The sequence below is a fragment of the Opisthocomus hoazin genome, chromosome Z (assembly GCF_030867145.1).
Source record: "Opisthocomus hoazin isolate bOpiHoa1 chromosome Z, bOpiHoa1.hap1, whole genome shotgun sequence".
Classification (NCBI taxonomy): domain Eukaryota; kingdom Metazoa; phylum Chordata; class Aves; order Opisthocomiformes; family Opisthocomidae; genus Opisthocomus; species Opisthocomus hoazin.
The window spans coordinates 70,534,224-70,560,849 of record NC_134454.1 but is presented as its reverse complement, the minus strand read 5'-3'; the positions used below and the strand labels follow the sequence as shown (position 1 = coordinate 70,560,849).

At 40.7% G+C, this 26,626-nt stretch overlaps 1 protein-coding gene across 5 annotated transcripts in view; it reads right to left on the bottom strand.

Moving 5' to 3' along the window:
- Positions 1-375: 375 nt before the first annotated feature.
- The window catches only part of SLC38A9 (solute carrier family 38 member 9), a 52,910-nt gene continuing 26,659 nt past the window's right edge, over positions 376-26,626 (bottom strand). For 4 of the 5 annotated variants that reach the window (XM_075411586.1, XM_075411588.1, XM_075411587.1 and 1 more), the window contains 6 exons: positions 25,456-25,563; positions 21,801-21,907; positions 15,222-15,335; positions 13,743-13,891; positions 3,770-3,859; positions 376-2,054 (listed from right to left, as the gene is read on the bottom strand). In XM_075411586.1, coding sequence (XP_075267701.1) covers positions 1,889-2,054; positions 3,770-3,859; positions 13,743-13,891; positions 15,222-15,335; positions 21,801-21,907; positions 25,456-25,563 — 734 coding nt within the window. In that variant the 3' untranslated portion in view covers positions 376-1,888. Of the gene's footprint in view, positions 2,055-3,769; positions 3,860-8,446; positions 8,525-13,742; positions 13,892-15,221; positions 15,336-21,800; positions 21,908-25,455; positions 25,564-26,626 lie in introns of those variants that run through there. The other variant, XM_075411589.1, reaches the window with a different exon arrangement.

The following is a 26,626-nucleotide window of genomic DNA, read 5'->3' as shown; positions in this document are numbered from 1 at the left end:
CCTAGTAAATAAGGAAACCAATCAGTGGAAGGTAAGAGTATACACAGGGAAAATGACCAGGATGGGGCAAATGCTCTCTAATACGGAACAGATGATGGACGTATTCTCCAATTCCCATTCAAAGCCACAAAAAGTTTCACAAGACAAAAACAGATAATCTAAAACAATTATTCTGCTCTGCAGATAATATTGCAAACCAGTATGATCTTGTATTTCATACAAAGCAAAGGACATTTATGAAAATCAGTGTCCTTTACACAGTTTCAGGAGCCTAACTCAAATGCAGAGATTTATACAAATTCCCAGAGAAGCACGGTAATTATCTAGGTTACGCTTTTCATTTCTTTCTGATGAAAATACGAATTCTTACCCTGCAATGTAATTATTTCCCAGCTCAACTCCTTCACAAATATTACATCACTCCATCTTTTTTCCTTTTTTATTTATTTTGAAATTTAGCTTTGCTTAAGAGTCCTCTTTCAGTTATTCTATATTTGTTGATTATTTTAATACACTGAAATTCTGGACAAAGAGCAGTTTTTACTCTCTCTCCAGCCACAAACGATGACACTCTACTAGTGTCTGACAACTTAATTATTGCATGTTTTGGATTAAGACTCAGACTCACAGATGGTAGGTGAAGAATGGTGTCTGTGTGCTTATGCATGTACACCCTCTTAGTCAGTAAACAAGCAGTTAAAAAATAAACCTCAATAAAACCCTTCCCAGATTCTTCTGGCTTCTGTTAGGAATTATCTAAAACTTACATTATTTGATTTAGTGCACAATTCTGAAGAGTGCTAGCTTTGTCTATCTGCTCACGTCCAAAATGTCTAGAGTAATGTAGTGGAAAAACACAGTGAGAGACCACTGGAGCAAGACCCTACACAAGGGAGGCAGCAAGCCTGTGATGAACACTGTGTCCAACATGCATCCATAATACCACATGCAACTCCTGACAAGACAACTTCACAGCATGTAACAGCCCAGTTAACACAGTTGAAGTGAGGTCAAGCCTGGAATTCTAATTTTAATTGTCTTGTTCTAATTTTTTTTACCCTCCTGACTTTTTTTCATTGTAAGATGACAAATAACTTGTGTACATATTGGTTCTGAATAAAACACTGAGACATGAGTTTATTGTTTCTCTTAGCTGGAATTTCCTAGAGGAAAAATATCGCCAAAACAATTTAATAGCATATTCAAAATTAAGAGTGCATTTTGACCTAAATGATTATAAATTAAGCTAAAAAAAAGGAAAGACAATAATTTCTTCATTTTCCAAACAAAACAGGAAAATAACTGCAAAGAAAGAGCATTTCAAACAGTCACTGAACAATACTGTGAAAGCACGTTTGTTAATAAAGGTAAGGACAATTCCTCTGGAGGAAAGAGGAGTTCACAGAATCACAGAGTGTTAGGGGTTGGAAGGGACCTCTGTGGATCATCTAGTCCAACCCCGCTGCTGAAACAGGGTCACCTACAGCAGGCTGCACAGGACCTTGTCCAGGCAGGTCTTGAATATCTCCAGAGAAGGAGAAATATCTCCAGTTCTACTGCCTGAGGCTGAAAGCTGTGTATTTTGAGAAGTGTGCTATAAAAAATTAAAATATTTGAGCTTCATTAATCTTTGATGCACATTCAACAAAAACAGGAGAACTACCTCACTCAAATCTGAACCATTTCACTTCTCACAAAATCGCGTTTTAGAGGAGCAAGACAGGCTTCCTGTCAAGCACCCAAAAGATGTGTTTTGTTTCCAAGGTGCAGCTTTTCTCAAGGAGATCATATTGAGGATTGTTCGTTCCCATGCGTGACAGTGTTGCTCAAGACTGTTGCCAAATGTCACAGTACCACTTGTGACAGCCACAGTGAGAAGGGGGATTTTTCACAATAGGAATTGTGCAATCAGATTAGCCAGTCCAAGGAGGATTATAAAGATGTGAATGATCAATGCTGGCCACGTCAGCTGCCCAGCACGATGCAGTGAGATCACGTAGATGAGGGACGGATACACGAATACAAAGGCCAGACCACATGTTGCTCCAGAGTATCTGAGGAAAGTGGGAGAGAGGGAAAAAAGAAAAGAAAAAAAGAACGCTTTGTGTTAACTCTTATTTCTTGTTGTCCTCTTTCCCCCCTCAAACCAGTCTGGCTGAACAATGACTACCTGCAGGCTAAACATCAATTTCTGTTCCTTGCTGTCCTTCACCTCCTTCACTGGCATTTAATTATCCCCTTCTTGTGCTGGTCAGCCCCCTGGCTCCCCTGTACCTGTGCTCTGACATACATCTGACATTTCAGTCATATTCCCAGATGCTTCTGGAGACTGACTCCCTATCTTTGACTTGATGTTTCTGCCTTCTTTGGGGAAATGTGTCAACATGCAACAGAAAAATGTGGACGGTATATCCTTCGTTAGGCATCCTTTACTGTCAGAACTGCAAATCTTAGTGCACCCCAGCCATCTGAGGACACATGTTAAAGCATGTAAGCATAGAAATGCTCCTGAATAGACAACTTCTATTGTAATTTATTTAATGAGCTCCTAGCAAATAATTCTTCAGACCTGAAAAGATCAACATGCCCTCCTGGTAACACGATCAACCACAGCAAGTGAAACATTTAACTGTTCTTTTTTGTAACCACTCCCTTGCTTACAAAACCTTCTAATAATTTTCCCCTACTGTGAGTTTCCACCTACTAACCTATGTGAATTATTAACTAACAACGTGTTTTATTTCAAATATTTGACAATTCCTTTAAGACACAGGAAACATCATAATACAGAGTAACCATCTCCAACACCAAAACAGCAAAATATCTAAGTTAGATGGTACATAGGCAGTTCATCAGCTGGAAGTTCACTGTTCAAAAAGTTTGGTGACTATGCACAGTACGAACACATTAGCAGAGGTCAGGATCAGTCTGCAAACAAAGAAATGTATTCCATGATATTTATTTGGAATTAATAACTCAACCATCTCTATTACTGGAATACAAAAATTTTCACTAAAAGGAGAGGGAGAAAGAAAAGGAAATGGAAAAAACCTCAAAGATCAGCCACTGAGCAAAAGTAAGTTATTTTGCTACTCCAGTCAGACCCAAGTCTGTCATTCTGGTTTTATAATTGCAGATTTCTATATTTTTAAACACCTCCCTCTCCTGGTTGCCGTAGGAAAGATGCAAACTAGGAATGAATGACAGTGATTACAAATATGGTGGTGTCAAACGTAGAAAATAAAACTCATTAGATTATTTCCTCTAATCTTTCTGAATTATGGAAATCCTAGAGGTTTATTAACATGGTAAATTAATTTAACATGGTAAAATTAATGGTACAACTTCTATGTCACTTTTCCCTTTGCTTTCTTGGAGTTTTATTACAGACTTTCAAAACAGCTTCAAATGGTCTTACCACAAAACAAAAACTTACGAGAAGCCATACAATAACTGAGCAACTTTCCTACTGACACCACATTCTTGCATGTGCGTAGTTACAAGCTCCTCAGATATAGCTCTAATAAAACTTGGAGAATCATTCCAATCACCTCTGGTACAGAGGCACAGTTACAAATAGTTGCTTGTCAGAACTTTAAAAGAGCTGACTGTTTATACTACTTCAAAATCTTTATATAAAACTTAAAAAGGTGTAAGCCTCACAAAATATAAAAACAGAATTACCTGCGCTTATACTGTTTCTTTTCAACATCAAGAGGCAAACACAGAGCAACACCACAGGCAAGTTCACTGTGCAAGCAACACTCACCTTATGATACCTCCTATATTGGGATAAAATCTTGCCATTGCTACTCCAGCTCCTACAATTGCTATGTTCAGGACGAGCACATGGAAAATGCTACAGGAAAGTGAGGAAAGAGCATTAAAATCTATGCTGCATTTATTAGAAAATACCACCATTCTCCCTCATTTACACTAAGATTTAACTGGTACATGGATGGTGTTTCCTTTTGCACGACTCATTCTATCAAAGCTAATCAATTTCACAGCAAACGTAACATCTACTGAATATTCAGACTGCCAAACTCTAAATATCTAGTGTTTTGACTCAAAATAATCTTAAGGAGTAAGTATGTGCGATCTGGCAGTTCTTCTGAAAAACACCATAGGCGGTATTCAGCACTCAAGTATTTCAGATGGATAGTCAAATACCAGAGAAACAATACTGTATAACTTCATTCCCACAAGAAAGTATTAGCTTGTTCAGAGAATGATTTGAATTGCTCAAAGTGAACTAGTGGAAACCAGAAGAACGGAAAAGATGCATCGAGTGGAAAACATTGCAAAGAACACTAGCGAGGAAACAACACCTTAAAACTTCAACTCTAATGCATTTTGATAGAGAAGAAACCTTTAGAATGTTGGGTCATCATTTAGTATTTGACCTGCGTACTGTTTATGCTGGAAATTCTTGTTGAATTCATTTTTACAAATCATTTCCTGTTGCTTTCCTTTTTGCATTAAGGATGAAAAAAATGGAGATTTTCTGTTCTGCAAAGGCAGCTTTTAACACATCAGACAAACACAGTGCAGTTATGCACAGAGCTGAGACTCAGGAGAGTATCACTTTTCTTTAGAGAATATGAAATGTTGGCATATTTTAACCTAAGGTGAAGTCAGGAAATGTAATAAAAAACTGTGGTATTTTGGTCACACAGCTGTTTCTATGAAGGTAAAAAAGAATCCACACAGAGGAAACATATGCACACTTACAGGTTTTGTTTACTCTTCTGCAGGATTTGATTTCTTAAAATAAACAAAATCTGTAAGCCAATACTAGCTTTTTCTTAAGTACAGAAAGTATCTGTATTAGGAAGGATGTTGCTAACTAACAAGCTTTTTAAAAGTGACCACTTCCATAGCTGAAAGTTTCCAAGTTTTCCAATGGCTGCCAGTTTCCAAGTTAGGAAGAAAGATTAGAGACATAGAGCAGTCTCATTAAAGTTTAGGGGAATGGAGGTAATCTAAACACAAGGCAATAATTTAATATATGGACTATTTCAAAAAGACAGAAATAATATCTTTAATTTTGTATGTGATATTTTAACAGTGGTACAAGATGCGTACCTCAGAGACTGAAGAGAGCAGTGGGAATACAGCAGCTGAAACTTTAACAAAAACATAATTGGATATAAACCTGGTTAAAGCCCAAGAACAAAAAATAAAATCCCAAGAATCAGACTTATTATGGAAAGAACAACCAAATGTTTACTGCTTCTCTAATATTGCAAAGGAAAGCCAATTAACTAAATTGTTCACAAAAAAAGTGTTTGCACTTAAAAATTACTTCTTCTCTCCCTAAGCATATGGCCGATTGCAAACCTTACCATCAGATAGCACAATTGAAGCCAAAAGTTTATGAACACAGAAAATGACAGCACTTCTTCCATTCTTTTTTTGCTGAGATTAATTGTTTAGCAAGAGGAATTAAAAAAAGTGCAGGTTTAGTAACTCAAAAACATTTTGCAAATCTGGGTCAGCTCAGAACATTTAGCAGAAAATCTGAAAAAATCTGAAGTATTTCATTCTGACATGACTTGTAACAGAAGAATTGATTTTGTAATTCAAAGTTGTTGCTTTTCAAAACATTAATTCTAGCTTCTTATAACTTCAAAAGCAAAGCGGTGCGTCTGCGTGTCTGGTGTGAAATGACACATTCTTCAATTTCTTGATCTAGGAAAAAATAACTGGTTGGTGGTCAGGGATGTGTTTTGGCTCAACTGAAAACAATGGTCTCCAAATGCTGGAGCCCCCAAAACAATTCAGTGCTTGCAGACTAGTGCTTTGCAGTTTTGTTACAATTAAGCAGGATCCTCAAGAACAATACCAGAATCAAGACGACTGAAAAGGACTTAAATCCATTTCAGTGCCAAAGTGTATTTGTCCCCTGGAACATCCTTGCTCCTTTTTCTACCTTTTTGAAACAGCTGGAGTGGTAACCATGTTGTTGGATAACAGGTATTTAACCTGCAACCCCTTTCTTTTACCTAGGCAGGCATTCATAGTTCATCTCGGCTGGAAGACAGAAAAAAGCCTCACTCTTAATGCAGAGAAAGGCATTCTCATTTAGAAAGAAACCTATCCTTCTGAATAAAGAAGAATCTGGTATCTAGGGCTACTAGTAGCTGTATTACTTGAATCTTTCCCAAAACTGTAAGTTTCATGCACACGTGCTCCAAAAGGGACAACAAGCATTTCTCATAGCCTGTGACATTTTAACAAGTTCTAAACTGCTCATTTTTACAGAATCACAGAATGGTTGGGGTTGGAAGGGACCTCTGTGGGTCATCCAGCCCAACGCCCCTGCTGAAGCATGGTCACCTACAGCAGGCTGCACAGGACCTTGTCCAGGCGGGTCTTGAATATTTCCAGAGAAGGAGACTCCACAACCTTGCTGGGCAGCCTGTTCCGGTGCTCCGTCACCCTCAAAGTAATGAAGTTCTTCCTCACGATGCTCCAGTCCCCCCATCATCCTCATAGCCCTCCGCTGGACTGTCTCCAGTAGTTCCTCATCTTTCTTGAACTGGGGAGCCCAGAACTGGACACAATAAACCAGATGGGACCTCACTAGGGCAGAGTAGAGGGGGAGGAGAACCTCCCTCCACCTGCTGGCCACACTCTTCTTAATGCACCCCAGGATCCCATTTGCCTTCTTGGCAACAAGGGCACACTGCTGGCTCATGGTCAACCTGTCGCCCACCAGGATATCCAGGTCCCTCTCCACAGAGCTGCTCCCCAGCAGGTCTGCCTCAAGCCTGTACTGGTGCATGGGGTTGTTCCTCCCCAGGTGCAGGACCCTGCACTTGCCTTTGTTGAACCTCATCAGGTTCCTCTCTGCCCAACTTTCCAGCCTGTCCAGGTCACGCTGAATGGCAGCACATCCTGCCGGTGTATCAGCAGCTCCTCCCAGTTCTGTGTCATCAGCAAACTTGCTGAGGGTACACTCTTAACTCTTCATCCAGGCCGCTGATGAAGAAGTTAAACAAGGCTGGGCCCAGTACTGACCCTTGGGGGACACCACTAGTTACTGGCCTCCAACTAGACTCAGCGCCGCTGATGACAACCCTCTGAGTTCTGCCATTCAGCCAGTTCTCAATCCACCTCACCGACCACTCATCCAGCCCACACTTCCTGAGCTTCCCTAGGAGGATGTTATGGGAGACAGTGTTGAAAGCCTTGCTGAAGTTGACGTAGACAACATCCACTGGTCTCCCCTCATCTACCCAGCCAGTCATGTCATCGTAGAAAGCTATCAGATTGGTCAGGCATGACTTCCCCTTGGTGAAGCCATGTTGACTACTCCTGATAACCTTCTTTTCCTCCACTTGCTTGATGATGACCTCCAGGATAAGCTGCTCCATCACCTTTCCCGGGATGGAGGTGAGGCTGACCAGTCTGTAGTTCCCTGGGTCCTCCTTCTTGCCCTTTTTGAAGACTGGAGTGACATTGGCTTTCCTCCAGACCTTGGGCACCTCTCCTGTCCTCCAGAACCTGTCAAAGATGATGGAGAATGGCTCAGCAATGACATCTGCCAGCTCCCTCAGCACTCGTGGGTGCAGTCCATCGGGGCCCATGGATTTGTGGGTATCCAATTTGCTTAACTGATCTCTCACACAGTCCTCCTTGACTAAGGGAAGGTCATCCTTTCTGCAGGCTTCCTCTCTTACCTCCAGGGCCTGGGATTCCTGAGGGCTGGCCTCAGCACTGAAGACTGAAGCAAAGAAGGCATTCAGTAGCTCTGCCTTCTCTGCATTCTCCATCACCAGGACACCCGCCTCATTCAGCAGCGGCCCCACATTGTCCCTAGCCTTCCTTTTGCTGCTGATGTAGCTGAAGAAGCCCTTCTTGTTGTCTTTGACATCCCTTGCCAGATTCAATTCCAGGTGGACCTTAGCCTTCCTCATTGCATCCCTGCATGCTTTGACAACATTCCTGTACTCTGCCCAAGTGGCCTGTCCATCTTTCCACGTTCCATGGACTTTTATCTTCCACCTGAACTCCACTAGAAGCTCCTTGCTGGCTCATGGTACAATTAATGGTCACCACACATTGCAAACAGGCAGTCAGAAAAGCAGTATTTGGGCGGGGGGGAGGTGGTGGGTTGCATAACCATACCACCTCTGCTTATTACTACTACAGGAAGAAAAGTATTTAGATGATGTTAAAGATTAGAAAGGATCTGGCCCCTTCTTACCTAACCACCCTGCTGGCACACAGCTGTTTTCTAAGCAGTGTAACTTGCTTCCTCGTGGTCAACGGCAGCAGAGTTGGGTGGCCAGTGCCAAGGCTGGACTGTCCACCTGGGCAGCCTGGTTAGGGCTGGTGCTCTGAGGCACAGGCTGGATTGCCTTGGGGAGGCTGTGTTTCAGGGAAGAATCACACCCATGGCAATCCAAGCGCAGCACATGGCACCCAGTCTTTTACAGTCTGTTCTCAGTCTCAGTATTCTTGGCTAGGCAGGTGAAGACCCTAGCTCTCTTCTATAGAGGGAATCACTGCACACCTGCAAAAAATCACACAATCCACAAAAACAATAGTAGAGAAGAGGAAAAACAAAACAAACAAACAAACAAAAAATTAAGCTTCCCCCTAAGTCTTGCTTTTTTCCCCACTGGAAAGCTAACCTTTCAGACTGTCAGAGTCCAGAAACAACGTGGTATGCCAGAAGATCATTAGAGGACTTCCTGTACCAAGTTCTCTACTGTGGAAGTGGTATTTACAGTTCAGCCACTGAACGACAGTGACCACATATATCTAACTAACTTCAGCATCCTCAAAGCAAGAATCATATCGAAAACTGTGAAACCAAACCCTAGGGCAGGGGATATTTAAAGAAAGAAACTAATTTTTAATTTCCTGACCTGAGGAGATTTGAAGTGCTGGACTCAGCACAGAGTCACAGGGTGAACACACACAACAAGGGAAATAGGAAAGCAAGAAAAAAATCAAAACAGGATCATTTAAGTAAGGATTCTTGAAAGGTTACTGTATCTAAAAATGCATTTTCTTCCTGGAAATCTCGCTCAACTGACATCGGTCAAAAGATTGTGAATCACAGCAGTTAAGAAGGAAGACAGAAGCTAGGTGAAGAGCAGATAACTAAATGTGCATGCAAACAGCAGAGATGTCCTTCATTGCACCAGAAGACACGCATCTCTGGGAGAACTGGCAGGCCTGCTGGGCTACCACGGAGTAAACGGAGGACAATCTTCAAGGCAAGCCAAGTGATTTCTGTCAATCAGCTTCTTTAATCTCTCGGAACACGGAAGATGTTAAAAAAGTTTTAAAAACTGATCAGATGACTGTACAAAGGATTTTACGTGTGGCGTATAATGAATCAAAGGAATTCACTGTCACAAAAGACCACTGTAGCCAAGAGCCAGTAAGAATAATAAAAACTAGCTTTCTGCACATATAAGAAGATCCAGAATCACGTAAGAAACAGCAGATAAACAACATGCCTCTGGCCCTAAGTCACCCGTTAAATAACACCACTGCAAACATATTTCCCTTTAGAAAGGAAATTAATTTCCCAATACACAACATTTTGGCCTTCCTTTACAACACCAGCGAGAGAAGAAGAGAATGAACAGCTCCTTGGGTTTCATCCCAACACGTCACTTTCTATGTTGTAGTCTGTACACTAGCACACTTTCGAAACTAAATGAAAGAAGGAATCAGGGTGCCTTCTCTTGTCTCTAAATCTTTTGTAGGAAGCACAGCAAGGCTGACAGCTTTGTGATGATGCCTGCCAGAAGACTGCTGTGTCCAGCATGTCTACCCACATATTTGTTTTTAAGATGGGCAGAGACACAGGTGGCTGATACTGGTACGCAAGAGGAAGGAGAATCGCCCTTCTTAGAAGCAGAGGGGGCTTCTGCTCTGCTCCTGACTGTTAGAGGACACAGGATGCTACTCATTCCCTCTATGCTTCAGACAAGCAAGCTGCAACTGTTCAAATGATGTGAAACCTGGGAGAAGAAAAGTTATGTATTGTCTGCTTAAGCTTTCAAATTTGGAGACGATGAGCTGCTTCATGACACTAGACTACAGGTTAGCATGATATGCCATGGCTAAGCACAGCAAAGCACCTTTAGTAGCAAAATTGCACTGCAAAGTATCTAAAAAGCCTGGGACAGAAGACATGGGGACCAGTCTTCAGACATGAAAAGCTCCCCTGAAGCTGAGTAAAGGGTTCCTCATTATATTCCAGTTATAATCCATGGCCTACCAGCAAAAGCCAGGATATGAAACAAGATGTTGCTTTTGGTAGAAACTGCATTGGATTATACAATTTGTCAAGACTAAGAACTACAAAACAGCAAACTATTACGTTGGTGCTTCATTATATCCAGTGACAGATAAATTGTAAAGAAAAAGGAGTTAAAGCAAAGAATCCAACTGACCTGAGCAATACAGTCACTGCTAGGAAATAAAAATTTTCTGGCAGCCCTGTCAGCATGTGTGTGATCAAGCCATCCAACCAACAGCCAGCTTTAAGATGCATCCATCCAGAATTCCAAGTGCTCCAACTAAGAACTTAATGGCTACCCCTTAACTCCATCTGTAGCCGCAGCAGGTATCCACGTCTGCAACCAACTGCCCATACGAAGAACCCTGGCTTTTAATATTAGGGAGCTTCCAGTTCACGTGAAACCTACAGCACATCCATATGGAGCAACCCAGGGCTTAAAAACGAAGATAGGAAAATTTCTAATGGGGACTTGGACCAAAGGAGGAGGTGTTTTTTTTTTAAATATTAGAAAAATAAATAATCGGACAATTATAGCGGGAAGGTAAATTTATAACATTCTCTCAGCTGCAAAGGAAATTTCATATAAGAAGGATGCACCTAGGGAAATACACGTGATTTAACACATTGAATTACAGGGTTAAAGGAGGCTAGGTTGCCAGAGATCCTCAAATGCACAATCAATATGAATTCAGCATACTACCCAATGTGCTGTATAAACAGATGGATGGATATACCAACAGTGTACACCCCTAAACCTCACTTCCACTAGCCGAAAATACAAACAGGAAAAGATAGAAAAATCATGTCAACGTACAGAATCAGCCACAAAAGTACAAAATGTTAAACTGAGGAGTTTGTTTTTTAATTCCTAGAATCATAGAATAGTTGGGTTGGAAGGGACCTTTAAAGGCCATCTAGTCCAAACCCGCTGCAATGAGCAGGGACATCTTCACCAGATCAGGTTGCTCAGAGCCCTGTCCAACCTGACCTGGAATGTTTCCATGCATGGGGCCTCCACTACCTCTCTGGGCAACTTGTTCCAGCATTTTACCACCCTCAGTGTAAAAAAATTCTTCCTTATATCTAGTCTAAATCCACCCTCTTTTAGTTTAAAACCATTACCCCTCATCCTGTCACAACAGCCCCTGCTAAAAAGCCGGTCCCCATCTTTCTCATAAGCCCCGTTTAAGTACGGGAAGGCAGCAGTAAGGTCTCCCTGGTGCCTTCTCTTCTCCAAGCTGAACAGCCCCAACTCTCTCAGCTTCTCTTCACAGCACAAAACCCCACTTTCTGCTCTGCTCTTTTTCTGCTGCTTCATCCTTTTGGTTTGTTATTTACATACAAATTTTCTCCAGTCAAGTGACTGGGAATATTCACCTGCATACATACACCTTATGCACACACGTAACAGCTGAAGTTTGAGTCTCCGCAGGTCAGTCTTCTTACTGCCTGAGAAGCATTAGCCCTGGCTTTGAAGATTTTGATAAAAGAAGCCAAATATACACTAGCATAAATGAGCACTCAAAGTGCTCATTTTCCTACACAAAAATCACGGGACTTAGTATTTCCAGATAGGCTCTTCGGGGTGGATCAACAGGCTCCCCAGCGAGACATAAGTTTATGTCAGTCAGAGATACTTCGGATTTGCAAAATGTTTCCACACAAAAGCAGCTCTGTGAAAAACCCAGAACACTGAAATTCTTTCTAGAAAGGTGATATAGGCACAGTGCTACTAAAGGACCATTGTCAACTTTAGCTACGGGTGAGAACTAGTCATCAAAATACATATTTCACAACCAGGTAGTGCATCTTTCCCATCCTCCCAGAGACAGGTCCTCGTGCTTTCTACCAGCCTTCAGTTAGCTCCCATCACACAGAAAAACTAAAAGCTGACCTTGCTGGTTGGAAATGCACAGAAGCTGCAGCTTGGTTAGCTGAGTGATTTTTGTGCTATATTTGAGATACCTGGGATTCCAGAGACCAAGACACAGCCAGCCAGCCAGCATGTACTACCTTATCACTGTAGTTTGGAGCAATTTAAGTGGCTTCCTAGAAACCATTTTTGACTTCTCGGAAACTTTAAATACCTCCCTATACAGAGGCTTAACAAAAAAACAAACCAAACCAAAAAAACCCCCCACATAAGCAACCACAAAAAGCGAGTGAAGCTACCCACACGACATCCTGGAGACAAGAACCCAGCAAGTCCTTGCATCATCACATTCGTCATACCACGAAGACTTAAAACAGCAAGCTGGAATTAACCTGAGAAGAGACTGGTATGAAGCTGTAGGTTCTAGGAGAGGGCACGAGGGAAATGAAAACCATTCTGGTCAGGGAGTAACTGGAGGGAGGAGATAGGAAGAGGCACATCCACATAATATAAAGGACATGGCTATTTCCCAGTGACTGTGAAATCCATGTTCAGCACATAAATATGGCCTTGTTTCCAACACTAACTTGCAGCAGTTCCTAAAAATCTCAACCCTGAACTGTGTACAATTTAGCATCAAAAAAAGCAGGCACTTATTTCACTGCCTAATTTTAGGCATCATACTTCTAGACCTTCTCATACCTATTTTAGTAGCCAGAAGAAACCCGAAACTTGGAACAATGTCTTCCCAGACCTGTATGCTACTGTTGACGCCACAGAGGAAACACACATTTCTTCCTGGGATATTTTTTTCCTTTCCTCCGTCAACAGTAATTCACAATATAAAATAAGAAACCTGGAGATAAATGCCAGCTTCTCAGCTGTGACAAATTGAGACAATACTCCAAATATACACGTCTTTGGTTTTATTTTAAAAAAATAAAACTAAAATTGAAATCTGGATCAGCTCTTCCCTGCACTTCAGACAGTGTAGAAATGCAGGGGTGGGGCTCATCTCTGAAATTAGCATGTGAAAAGCTATTTTCATAAGCATAGTAGCAGCCTAGATAATGCAGCTAACCACTCACTTAGCTATTAGCACTGTTTAAAAACACACGAATGATTACTAATTACGTACAATCAAAACACATATAGCACCCTGAAAGGTTAATATCCAGAGTGTACGTCCTTCACAGCTTAAAGACTACTTGATGAAATGTTTCTGGACTGAACAAAATTTTTTTCCAACAAACTTTTCCACAACTTTTTTTTTGCCATACAAATGCATAACACAAAGGAACTGTGTTGACAAAATCCCTCTGTTTACTGACAAAATGAAAAGCAAAACCAAGAGACAGACCTCCCTACCCTCCCCTGCCTTCTGCTCTGCCAAGCTGTAGCCGTCCTGATGTGCAGACAAGAGTTTATTTTGCATGCCTATTCACCCCCTGACCCTGTAAACACTGTGAAATTAGCTTTTGAAATGTACCTAATGCAGCAAAGGAAATCCCTGAAAGCTCAGCCAAATTTCTGACAACAGAAGGCCAGTTAACCAAACTGTGCCAAGCTCTTGCCAAGGTGTAGACTTCTTACCTTGGGTAAGCATTTCCAAAAAATTGTCTTAACAGCTGAACTCGTGCCAGATAGCCCAACAGTGGGTATACAGTCATCATCTGGAACAGCAGGAATATTCTTGCAACAAATGACATGATGTCATCGCTGGGAAAGTTATCTAGAAAATTCTAAACATAGGAATAATGTTACATTTATCAATGGTGGATTGGTTACATGTATCTGCTGATTTTTAATAGCTGTGTACAAGAAAGGGATAAAAGCCAAGCAACTACAATTGCTAAATAAACTCCGTAACATGAAATACCCTCTCCCTCTTCTACAATTCCCTTGCCACCAAATACCAACTGATTTTTGAATATTACAGGGCTGATGTCAGCTTTCATGTTAGCATTAAAGAATTATTTTCCAATCTTCTGAACATCCTCAAATAATCCAGGCTGTGGAAGGGCCACCTGATTTTTTAGGCAGATGGATCCATATTGTCCTATTACCTAGCATACCATATCTAGATACTAAAAATAGTTATTTAATCAGCATAACTGGATCATATACAAATGAGGAAGGGGTCATATACTACAAGTAGGAACATCTGAAAAAGTAGCATAAGAGTTAAGAATCATGGTTCATAAGCACATGAAGTATCATAGGTCCGTGAGTACATTAAGTATCAAGCTTGTAAATACTTCGGATAACTACAGAAAATAAAGGGGAAGAAAACCACTTGTTACTTATTACTTCACTGTGAATTTCACCCCATGAAGTTATTTCAATTGGTTCAAAAAAATCATTTCATGGTTAAACTACAGGTAGAGGAAGCCTTTAAATGCTTCTTTATTGCTAAGTACTATGCAAGAGACATGAATACCTGGCACAAAATGGATCACCAGTTGATACCTCCTATCTTTGAAGTAATTTAGGGTGAGAGAATCAGCCCTGCCTACAAGCAGGTAAGAATTTAACAGCCTTCACAGGGTGTGTTTCATGTGGTGCTATTATCTGAAGAAGTCTACTGGCAAGGCTCACCATAGTGTTCAGAGTCCAAACCTACCTGCAGCAAGGAATCCTATCTAACGAAGCTTGCATTCGCATTATGTTTCTTTTTCTGGAGTACCTGAAACCAGTCCCAAAGAGTGGGGCTGGTCACTGCACACATAACTAAACAGAAACATAATACTTTTCAGGATTAAAGCAGCTAAAGAAATTTAAGCCTCAACTGTTAACTTGTTCATTTTGGTCCCTTCTTCATCACTTTCACAGAGTATTTATTAATTGTTTATTTTTTACAGAACTACTGACAACCAGACATGAATATAAATAACACAAACATTACTCATCTGCTTGTGGTAGTGCCCATGAGGCATTAGCCAGCTGACCAGAGTCAAGGACAGATGTGTCTGCCAGGGTAAGTCATGAAGCAAGAAGCAGTAGCAGTTCTTTTTTTCATACACATTTATTAAAAGCTCAAGGATGAATATACACTGCAATAAAACATCTCACCTGTTCAATACATTCTTTGGATAGTGGTGGAGAAGGAAAAGATGCAAAAATTATCACTCCGACATACAGGTATGTTAATCCCACCAGGAAGTACGCTATAGAGAGGTCTCTCACCTGAGGAAAAACAAATCTTATTTTGGCCAGCACTGACACACCAAAACAGGGGAAAAAAAAAACCTCATGAGAAGATTTCTATTGCATTTATTACTGTTAGTTTTATACTTCTTACTGTTTCATATTGATTACTATTACTTTTACATTTTTATTTTTACTTTCTATTACTTGAATGGGGAGTTCAAATCTGGTGCTATATCAGATCAGCAAGCTGAAAGAAGATACCCCAGCGTGGAGCCAGACAAGTATCATGTATCTATCTACACACAGAAAGGCACCAAGAAACAGATAAGCCAATAGATGTAGCACGTTATTGCTGGATACACAAATACACACTAGTTATCAAAACAAACAAACAAGAAATCCCCTCTACTTTCTTACATTCACCTATTCCAATTAAGAGCCTTGGGACAAAGAGACAGCTGTTGAAGACAGAAAGCCCATCAATGATGTTAAATCTCATCAGGACTAAAACCTTGCAATTAGAGACATCAGCCTACCCAACTGCACATATAATGTAAAGGATATTCTTTAAGAAGCTGCTTTGAAACCTTAGAGGATGATCCACACACACTGGCTCCAAATCAGAAAATAATACGTCAGGTTTCTGTATGAATGGTGTGATAATAAAAGACGTACCCAATACACCATTAAACAAAAAAATACAAACAAACTACAAATAAAACAGAAAGACGTAGGTAGGCACAGAGGTATATTATACCTTTAGCTTTAGCACTGTATTTCTTAATGACCCTTTCATCTATAATTGCCTGCCTGCTTTATTACTGAATTTCTATAAATACCCCAAGTAAGTGCACTAAATAATAGTTGAAGATTTTTAGCAGAGAGTGCTGAAGCTAGGGTCAAAAATTAATATTTAACTGTATTACATATACTTAAACATGGATTTAGACCTTAACTTCAATGTTCCCTTCTGAAAATTTTGACTAAACTTATAAAGTATCTAATATATAAAAAGACTGTCAACTACACAAAAATAATTAAAAGTTTTTCACCAACATTTAGTATTGGAAAATAAGCAGCAAATCTACTGTGACCTCACAGCAATGTACTTAGTGGGTTATTCTTCTATAACAATGTTTTTTTTAGAAATAAAGTGGGAGACCATTTGGTTTTCGTTAGTAACCAGCTATATTCTGTATAAGCTTATGCTACACTACAAAACACTCACTACCTTAGAGCAAACCATTTGTTCAGTCGCTGCTAATAATCAGCTTCTTAAAGGAATACTAGTAATGCTTCAATACATGACCCTATTGTCCTGAGACTGAGAAGCAAGTCTTAGAAGCTCAGGCACAGCACCAAGCTATTAGGACTATATGACTTCCAGACCAGGATCATAATTACGGCCTCCAGCCAGCTCAATGAGCATGGGCAAAGCTTTCTCACATCTGTGCATGGAAATGTTTCCCTAACCATTTCTTCATACTACCTCCTTGACAACAGAAGCATATCCTATACCTTTCTGGGGTCTTCTGAGGGCAAGGTGGTCCCTGAGGAAAGCATAAAATGCTAGATTATGAGTTTCAAGAAAAGCTCAGAAGGAAGGCAGTTTTTAGTGAGGGAACTGAAATCTCCTGCTCATTTTGCCAGTGCTTTTAAGGTTGAAGATTGATGTCTTTTCCCCATCAGTCTCCAAGAGGCCAATGATATTTCTCATCAGACAACAAGACGCTGTTAACGTGCACCCCAGGGTGGCTCTCATGGCCCCAGCAGCTGCACCCTCTTCCTCCTGCTGACCAGTTACATGCAGCTGGAAGATGCTTCTATGGCCTTCACTCTCCTCACACTGGCCACTGAGTAAGCACTATCAACCTCCATCAGAGATTGAGCAACAGCATTTTCTTTAAATTATTCCCAGAATTTCTCCTCAGTAACATGAGGAGCTGTACAGGTTTTCACCTAACAGCCACATATTAAAAAGCACCCGTGCCAGTCCTAAAAAGTGATTTTAGGAATACTAAATCTGAGCATCCAGATTTCTTATAGGTATTTATAAGTAACTTCCATTAACTGCAGGAGTCAGAGACTGATCAGGGCAAGGTGGTTTGGCAGAGCAACAGGGACTCTCATTACCTGAAGACAGGACTCAGACAATTTTTCAAAAAGCACCCAAGACCTTCTTGAAGCACACCATGTGACAAAACCTGTTTTCACTTGCTTTAAATTTGATACTTCAGGTGTATTCCTCATGCATAAAGACAGCATATTAAGTTGCAGCTGTTATTTGCGCTCAGTCTACATATAAGCTCTACGACCAACTGTAAAACTATTTTTGCTGTGATGAGTACTTGCAGTTGTGAGGGCAAGCAATCTGAAACAAAATTCTTACTGCTTCCTTTGGACTACACTCGATTAAGGGCAGAGAGATGGTGTGCAATTAATTGCACATGTTCCTACAGTTCTTAAGAATGTACACTTTAATCTGTACTGAAACCAAGTGCTGAGACAATTTTGATAATGTATTTTTATAGCACGTAACACAAAAGACCCTTGTCTTCAGGTGCTGTCACCATACAAAGAATACCCAGATTTTGATTTCCATAAGCAACAAGAAAAGAAATAAAAGCAACTCAAAACCCTAAATTTATTTTTTCTCAAACATCTGTCAACTCACTTGCAAACATCTGCTTCTGAATCTTTGTATAAGAGTGTGTTTTTGTGTATGTAACAGGAACTTTTTTGATTACTTTTCATTACTCTTCAGGAGACCTAGGTTCACTCCTTAAAGACCTTGACCATAAATACTGTTTAGACAGCATAATTCCAGATAAAACCAAAGGACACATGGAGACAGATAAAAGGATTAATTTTAAGTAACAGAGCAATAATGGCATTTGTCTGTTTTAAAATTTATATTAAGACGTTTATATTCAGGATGGACATCACTGTGGTGGAAGCTGCCTAAGCATAAAGAATAGAGCAGTCCTCACGCCTAGAGTTTATAGTCTAAGATTCAAATGTAGAAGAAAATGGTTGAAAGGAGGAAGTATTTGGGGGATCAGAGCAGAAAGGAAGCATCAAAGATAGCATGCAGGTCACAGTCCGTAAGGATCACAGTTTGTCACCTGCCAAGCCCTTGTCAGGTACACCTGAACTAACAGACAAATATTGAGATAGAACTTGGAGAACATGTGTTAGCTGCAGTTACTGCTGACCAGCAGCTTTTCTGGTCAGAGCACAGAACAAAGTTTTAAAAGTGCCTCTGGAAGAACAGAAAATTCGGTGATGGAGGCTGGCAGCAGCAGCAGCATGAAGGCAGAAATCAGCCTCCTAACAAAAGGATGAGTCTGATAAATCAGGTGGAGCTAACAAAAAAAACCACTGAAAGGACAGACACTGTACCACACTGATAGACTAGTACTCAGCTGCAGGCTGGACCTGCGGCACAGGACTGAAGGCAGCACAGTGAGGGCTCTGTGGCTCTGAAGATATTTCCTATGTGACGCTGAAACGAACAGGCAACTTTCAGGCCTTGTTTTCCCTGTTGCACGCCATGGAGAAAACAGTTTATTTTTTCCTCAGAACCACAGTAAAGGCTAGTTTGTAGAGTTGCTTCTTGAATGGAGAAATTTGTATCAGTGCTTAGTAATTATTATCACATTAGAAGTACCTTTTAATCACTTTATTTCAGATTGGTCACTTCTCAAAGGAGAGGTGCTGTCTTTGTGATATCTCAGCAGGACTCTGATCCGCATCATAAAAACAGATTTCACGTGTTCAAGCACCAAGGGCAAGTGATACCATTCACAGCTTCATGCCTTCTGCAGCTACCAGCTGGACAAAAAACATCTCCCCACGCCAAGGCTCTCCCCCAGGCAGGTCCACAAACAACTGTTAGACAGCACTAGCATATTTGTGCCTGTAGATCAGATCATGCTCTGGACTTGTGCAGCATCTGTACAGTTGCTCAGGGAACCAGATCACAGACATCAATATTAAAAAAAAACAACCACCAAAACACCTTTCTGTGGCTGGGTTAGTTTTCTATGCAATCAGTTTCCAGGCCAGTTGATTGTGAAGTGCTCAAAAACTCACACTGATAAACACACGGGGTTAGGAGTGGGAGATGGAAACAGGGAGCTTAACTTTGAACTGCAGGGTAAGAACACTGCTCCCAAGACTTCTCCAGGCTGTGCTGCTGACATTTGGCTTACTCCAGCACACTGCTCTTCTCACACCCACACTGCTGTACTGGAATAGCAGCCAGAGGAATCCTCCCAGAGTGTGTGTTTTAGCTTCAGGCAGTGATACATGCCTGTGACCAGAATGGAAGCTGCTATTGTTTTGGATTTCTGTCTCCATAAAAGGACTATTATTGTTTCTCTTACTTTTTTCCACCTCCTCAAAGAGTTGTTCTTATGACCGCTAGTTTCAGCAAGTTTTGTTCAAAACCAAACCAGTACTTTTCCAGATTGACAAGTTCTGTGCCTCGTCACAGAACTCTGATGAAAGCGATGTTAAGAGATCGATCCACAAAACAGTGGAGTCTTCATTCGAATCCCCACGAGATACTGACATAAGAAAGCATCTTGTTGCTGTAAATTCATAGGAAAAAATACCCTCAACAAAGTGACTTATGACAGAAGTTGAGACCCCTATACATATGTAAATCTCCCATTTAGTCCAGCAGCTTAGTGAAATAATCACAAAACAGTTAGCTCTTCGAAAGCATCAGTGCTTCATTAACATTTGCAAAGCACTTTTGAGTCCTAGGTGAAAGGCTCCTGTACAGCTACAAACAGGGAAGGAAATATCTAGCCAAATAAAACTCCTACAAGAACTATGGACAGACTCTGTTTCCAACTACAGACCTTTCCTTGCCATACTTAAAGGTGCTCTTTCCTTGATTTTGAACACTCTTCTGGAATATGAAAGTCTTGTTGAGGGCTTGGGATCCATGCTAGGGCTGACTTGGAAATTCAACTTAAGCTCCAGGGAGGGCATTCAGAAAAGCTGATTCAAATACATGCAGCAGTTTTTCTGTTCTTAACACAGGAGAAGCAAGCTGGAGAAGATTCCAGGTGCTGCACTTGCAGCTGATTGTTTGCTCCAATGTAAAAGGAGGGGGAAAAGCCACAGGAAAAGTCTTGAAGGCGGCACGAGGCATTAGGCCTCCTCTGCATACAGAGCCGATTGCTGGAGCAACCATGCCTTCAGAACTTGAAAGCCACAGTGACAGAGAAAGAGAAACCTTGCCCTTTTCCAAACTGTACGATTTTTGTGACAAAAACTGAGAAGAAACTGACTTAGTTTTCTTTCTCCAGAGCTCCACTAATGCCCTCTTGAGTTGTTAAAATATTTTCAGAAATGCCCATAAACCCCAAGAAGCTTTCCTGGAGGAGAATTCATGACTCCTTTGCAGAGGTGGTCACTCACAAGCTGGCCTTGGCTCACCGGGACAAAAAAGTAACTATGCAGATTACTAAAGCAAAAGGTCATCTCACTGTATTGGCACACAATCTGCACTTCACCTCTGAATAATCAAATCATATATATTTTATCTGAGGTCTTGTGTCGGCAACCGGTTCTAAGTGGCCTTGCTTGAGCAGGGGAGCTGGACAAGATGACATCTACAAGTCCCTTCCAACCTCAACCATTCTGGGATTCCATGATTCTGTACCAGTTTTTCCACACAGGTTATATTTAAAAATCTCTGTACGTTATTCTAGTTACCTTTACAGCTAAGACTTTAATGAAGCTGGACAAGAATCCTAGAAAGTAGGGAGGAAAAAATTATCTAATCAAAATAATTACAGCAAAAACATACTCTAGGACTCCAACTGTATCACATTTACTCCACTTTGTATCTTATAATGGGAAAATACTATGCAAGAATGCCACTCCATTTTGATGAGCAGCACATAGCTTTATCAAGGGTCAAGGACTAGTCTACATATCACAAAGGTTCCTAATCCAGGCTTCAGCTTTTGAGGAATTCCTGAACAAGAGTCAGGTTTCCCTAAGAAGCTTGACTTGGATTGTGACACAAAACTACTGGAGTAACTCTGAGAAAATATATTATCTAGACCCTAAAATTATTGTTCAGGACTCTGCTAAAACCAGTCCTGTGCCCAATATTCTCCAGCGTTTTTCATTCCAAAATCGGTCAGTTTTTCTAGAGTCTTACAACACTGCATCTCACATGTAATTTGGCCATTTAATACCAGCCTGACCACAAATAAGTATGGAATGCTCCTCAAGCCTTTCACTTGAATAAATGTGTAATGCATCTGTTACTCGCTGGTAGACAGTGAAAAGTATGTACAACTGGTTTCTTATCAGCTCCCAAGAGTCAGATCCCCAAAAATCCCATTTTCTGAAGCTATTACAGTCCCTGGATCGATTTCAGGATAAGCAGACACGGGGCGGGGGGGGGGGGGGGGAATCACTCTTGCCTGGCAATCCAGACACAAACTAGCAGAGTCTGGTGAAATTACTTACGTTGTTTTCTTGATTCCTGTTATTTTGAAGAAGTGTGATGACACAATTGTGGATGAAGAAGGCAAGTGTCAGAACCCCTGTGAGCTGCGGGAACAGAATTCTAAACTCTACAGGAAGGAAAAAAGTGTTAATAACTTACTTCTTTGAAACAAACAATGCCAAAATGCAGAGAACATACAGTGCTGTGGAGCTTACTGGCAGAAACACAAACCTCCACGTTGAAATGGGACAATCTATCTTATCTTTGATCATAGCCAACGCAGCTATTTAATCAGGAAGTACAAAATGCATGAAGACTGTGGTTATTATACAACACTCACCAGCAGTTTCTTGAGAGACCCCAAGCATCAAAGATTATTAGGTTAACCTAAGCTTAATACATACAAGCTTTTCTGCTTCTCAACAATTTTACTGAAAAGCATTTTTGAGACAGGAATTGACTGCAGTGAGGCTGTGTATCTATTGCTTCCTGAACAGGGAGACAGGGGGAAGGAATTATTTGCACCATAAGCATCTTCTGTTGTTAACAAGTCACTTATGCTACCAGAGGAAAAATGACATCTGTAGATGTTTAAGAGGTTCTGTTTACTAACCAGGGCACAAAGAAAGGCAGAGCAACTTCATATTTTATCACACACGTTAGAGCATCTATTGAAAAATTTACTTCTTTTTTTGTCTCCATGGGAATAGCATTGCCCTCCTTCTTTTAATGTTGAAGGATTATGTTCACAAGATTGTGCTTCTGGAAGTGCCGCAACTGGTCCAGGAATTTACCAATGTGTAAACCATTAAAGCATCATCTTTGTTTGTATTATGTAAGGATATATGTACTCTTTAGAGTTGTAACAGCAACTAGAGATCCCTGAGCTAGCTCAGCTTCTGGAAAGCACCCAGCAATACAGCAAAAGACCCATCAGAAGCTCACAAACCCTTACAGATCAAACCACAGAGAGCTCCATGCAAACATATTTAAACCACATTTCTCTAAAGTGCTATGAAATCAGCAAGGTAAACACACCCCAGGCAATTAATGCAGGGCTCATCCAGGTTGAGAGAATATGCCTTCCCCATGGCTGGATTCATTGTATCTTCAATACCTTACTAGCATGATGCACTACAGATAGAATTGAGAGCGCAAGCCCAAGACTTCTGGGATTCCTTTCTAGCCACCACTTAATTCTCAATAATAAAAATCAAACTGACATATTCAGAATTTCTTTCAGCCCTGCACTTCCCCAACGCTACAAGAATCAGCAGTAGCTGGATTTATAGGCATTAGCTACATGCTTTGTCTATCTCCTAGCAGTACCAGTGGCATTGCCAAATAAAGCAAACTACTGGCTGCTCCACTTCTTAGTGACCCGTGGCACACGTGTTATGCTGTAAGTCATTTTACACTAGGACTGCTTAATAGATCTTGGAGATCTTGGACTTGAACCTCAAAATGCTTAAACCCCAATTTCTTAGGCTGGTTTCCAGTTTACACGGGTTTGTTAATGAACCACAGTTTGAGCAAATTTTCTCCTGCGCTCTCAGAAAGAGCCTGTAGATACAAGGTCATGTCAGCATTTGCAGACTGTCTGCTGGGTAAGTTCAGGTTAAAACCGCATGTTTCCATGCTTGCACTGGAGCAACACCAAACATTGTGGTCTGTCTACTGACTGAGCAGCACATGCTTGAACATCACTTCTACTTACCTATAGCATTAAGCATAACGCCATACAAAATAAATTAGGTCATTAACACAGATGCTAATCATCCAATGCTCTGAAATCCAAATTTTTACAGTGGAGACAAAAGAAGTTTCTTAGTCCAAAAATTCTGCCTAAAAGTTAACACAATGATGCAGGAAAATAGATATGATAGATAGCACCGTTTCAGAACTATCTACATCCATCTACAAGTCTGTGCTTATGCTGCAGTAGTCATGAGGATTCTTAGGGAATTACAACGACAATCCAGCTCATCCTTAAAGCATCTGCTTTGGTCTTGCACACAGCTGTACTCTGCAAAAACTGCCTGGCTTTGAAGACTCAGCCAGAAAGGACAATAATTTTTTTTTTCTTGATGACATGAGTCAGATGAAGAAACTGTTTTACATAGCCTTTCACTTGATTCTTGTCATTCAGATCTTGAAGTAGGGTCTGAATGCCTGGCTGGGATGAGGAAGGAATGACCTTCAGCAGTTACGGAAAAATGCACAAACAGATGTAATGCTAGCTAGGGGTTGGGAAGTGGAGAAGGGCAATACTGGGTTTTGAGCAGAACTCTGTCCCAAATGTACATGGAGTACACCAGCTAGGCTGTTTATTCTGCTTATTATTGTACCAGTTCAATTTCAATTCAAGCAGGGATCTGAATCAACTCAAAGGGAGTAGCAGAAGACAAAGAATAAGTACCTGCAAGACCACTGCAACTGTGATGTGAACAAACTTAAATCCGTTTAATTTCATGTCAGTAACTTTACTCAACTACTATCTGTAGTTTACTCATCGAGTTGTTACTCTTGTTGCCACAGTGCTTTAGCATGATTTCACAAATTAGATTAGATTCTATTAGAAACACAGAACAACTCTCGTGTTTCTTTTTTTGATCTCCATCTTGCTACCGTAATTCAAAACTCATCCTAACATCTGAAGTTATCCTTGTTTTCTTCTTCAATTCTACATTACTTGACCTAACAACAGCTTCCAACCCATGTGTAAAACTGCTAGTATAGTGCTTATTGTGACTGGGAAACTAAAAATGCACAAACCCACAAAAGAAACCCTAAGAAGCTGCGTATCTCTGAATTTTGCCTGAAGTAAATAAGCAACTTTTAAATACGGACAAAATACTCTTGTTTCTAAGAACAGAAGGAGTGATACAATTCATCAGTACAGGACACAGCTCCTTGGAGCTAACTGGTCATACAGCTTTGCCTGTTGTAAAGGATGGTGAAAAAACAACGAACACCTAAACCCAGAACTCTCATTCCAAGCCTCTAAAACAAGAAACCGATCTCTTTAGACTATCTATTCATGCAATAACATTGTTTATGACTGTGACATCTCACACAGTAATTCATAACACCAATCTGGAAAGAACAAACAGCCACCAAAACAACATTCAAGACATAAAAGAAACACACTGGAGAGCTAGCAGGTGTTTACAAGAGCTAAAATTATGGACAAAAACCTGAGACAGACTTGGAAGCACAGGAAAATCGTACTCATCAATTATGGTGAATGAGCTATTTCATTTAAGCAAGACAGTGTGTGGAGAACTTACAGCACCTTTAGCAGTCTGTCTACAGTTTGTCATTTGTAACTGCTATCGACATAGGCATGATCTGCAAATGGTGCACCTAGAACATTATAATATAGGTGAAACTATGGCAAGCTCCCTGTTACATGATACACGCTGGAGATACCTCTGATAGGCACTCCTCCTTTGCTCCACAGTGCTGATACCATCCCCTAATTATAGAACATCACTGGGAAAGGGATTCCTCATCACTTTCTCACCAGGGATCTTTCCTGAGCCTCTACATGCAACACCAGACAGCACTTCCTCACTTATGTCACCGAGGTGTTAAAAGGTCATTCATGAATTGCTTTAAAAAATCCTAAATCCATCATATATATGCTTTATTATTGCATTTAAACTATCTTACCTGGTACAAAAAATTCATTCTCTGTAAACCAGTTGTATTCTAAGTGGATTCCCAGATGAGCAGCCTTTACAGTTACCAAAAAAACTAAGTACACTACTGAAACGGTACCTAGAAAAGAACCAAACAAACACCATGAGGTGGTAGAAAGTATTTGTGCTGTGTTTTGTTCTTGCTCCATCCAACCATATTTACCAGTAGCCCAAATACTTAGGGTTGGTATTCATTCTTAAAAATAAAGGCTAGGTCTACATTTGCTTTTTCTTTATTTTTTTCATAGATCAGAGAGAAAGAATAATGCACTTGCACCCAATGTAAGCAACTGTCTCTAGGCAGTGTCGTGGTTTAGCCTGGCAGTTCACTCCTCCTCTTCCCCCTCAGCAGGATGGGGAGGAGAATAGACAAAAGGTAAAACTTGTGGGTTGAGATAAAGACAGTTTAATAAAACAACAAAGGAAAATACTACTAGTGATAATAATAATGAATATGCAAAACAAATTGTATAGAACACAATTTTCTCCTCACTGCCTGACGACCAATTACGTAGCCAGTCCCCAAGCAGCAATTGTGGAATGCGGAACTCACGGATTTTGCGAATTTCATGAGGCTCCTGAAAAAGAGACTGAACTCCCGGAAAAGTTCAAACTCCCAGAAAAAGAGAAGATAGTCGAAACTCCCAGAAAAGAGAGGATTCCTGCCCCCCAGCCAACCCTCATTTAGAGACTGAACATGGCATCTATGGCATGAAATATTTCCCTTGGGCAGCTCGGGCTGCCTGCCTGGCTGTGCTCCCTCACAGTTCCTGCATCCCTGCGCATGAGCCGAACATGAGAAACTGAAAGTTCTTGATTTCTTAGCAACAACTAAAAACATCAGTGTTAACAACATTCTTCTGGTACTAAACCCAAAACAGAGCAGCTACTGGGAGGAAAAATAACTCTAGCCCAGCAGAGCAGTAACAGATCGGTTCCATCTTCAGCTGTCAGGATTTTAATCTAACATGAGACAAAGTCAGCCACAATACCACAGCTATTACAATGTCCACTCTGTCACTGATGTTTTGAACCAAAGGGTCCAATGAGATACAAAGTTTACTGCAATTGTGAACTTTAAGTTGGGAGCTAAAGGCTGATAATGACATTTGACCACTACTGATTTAAATGTTGTCTTGATC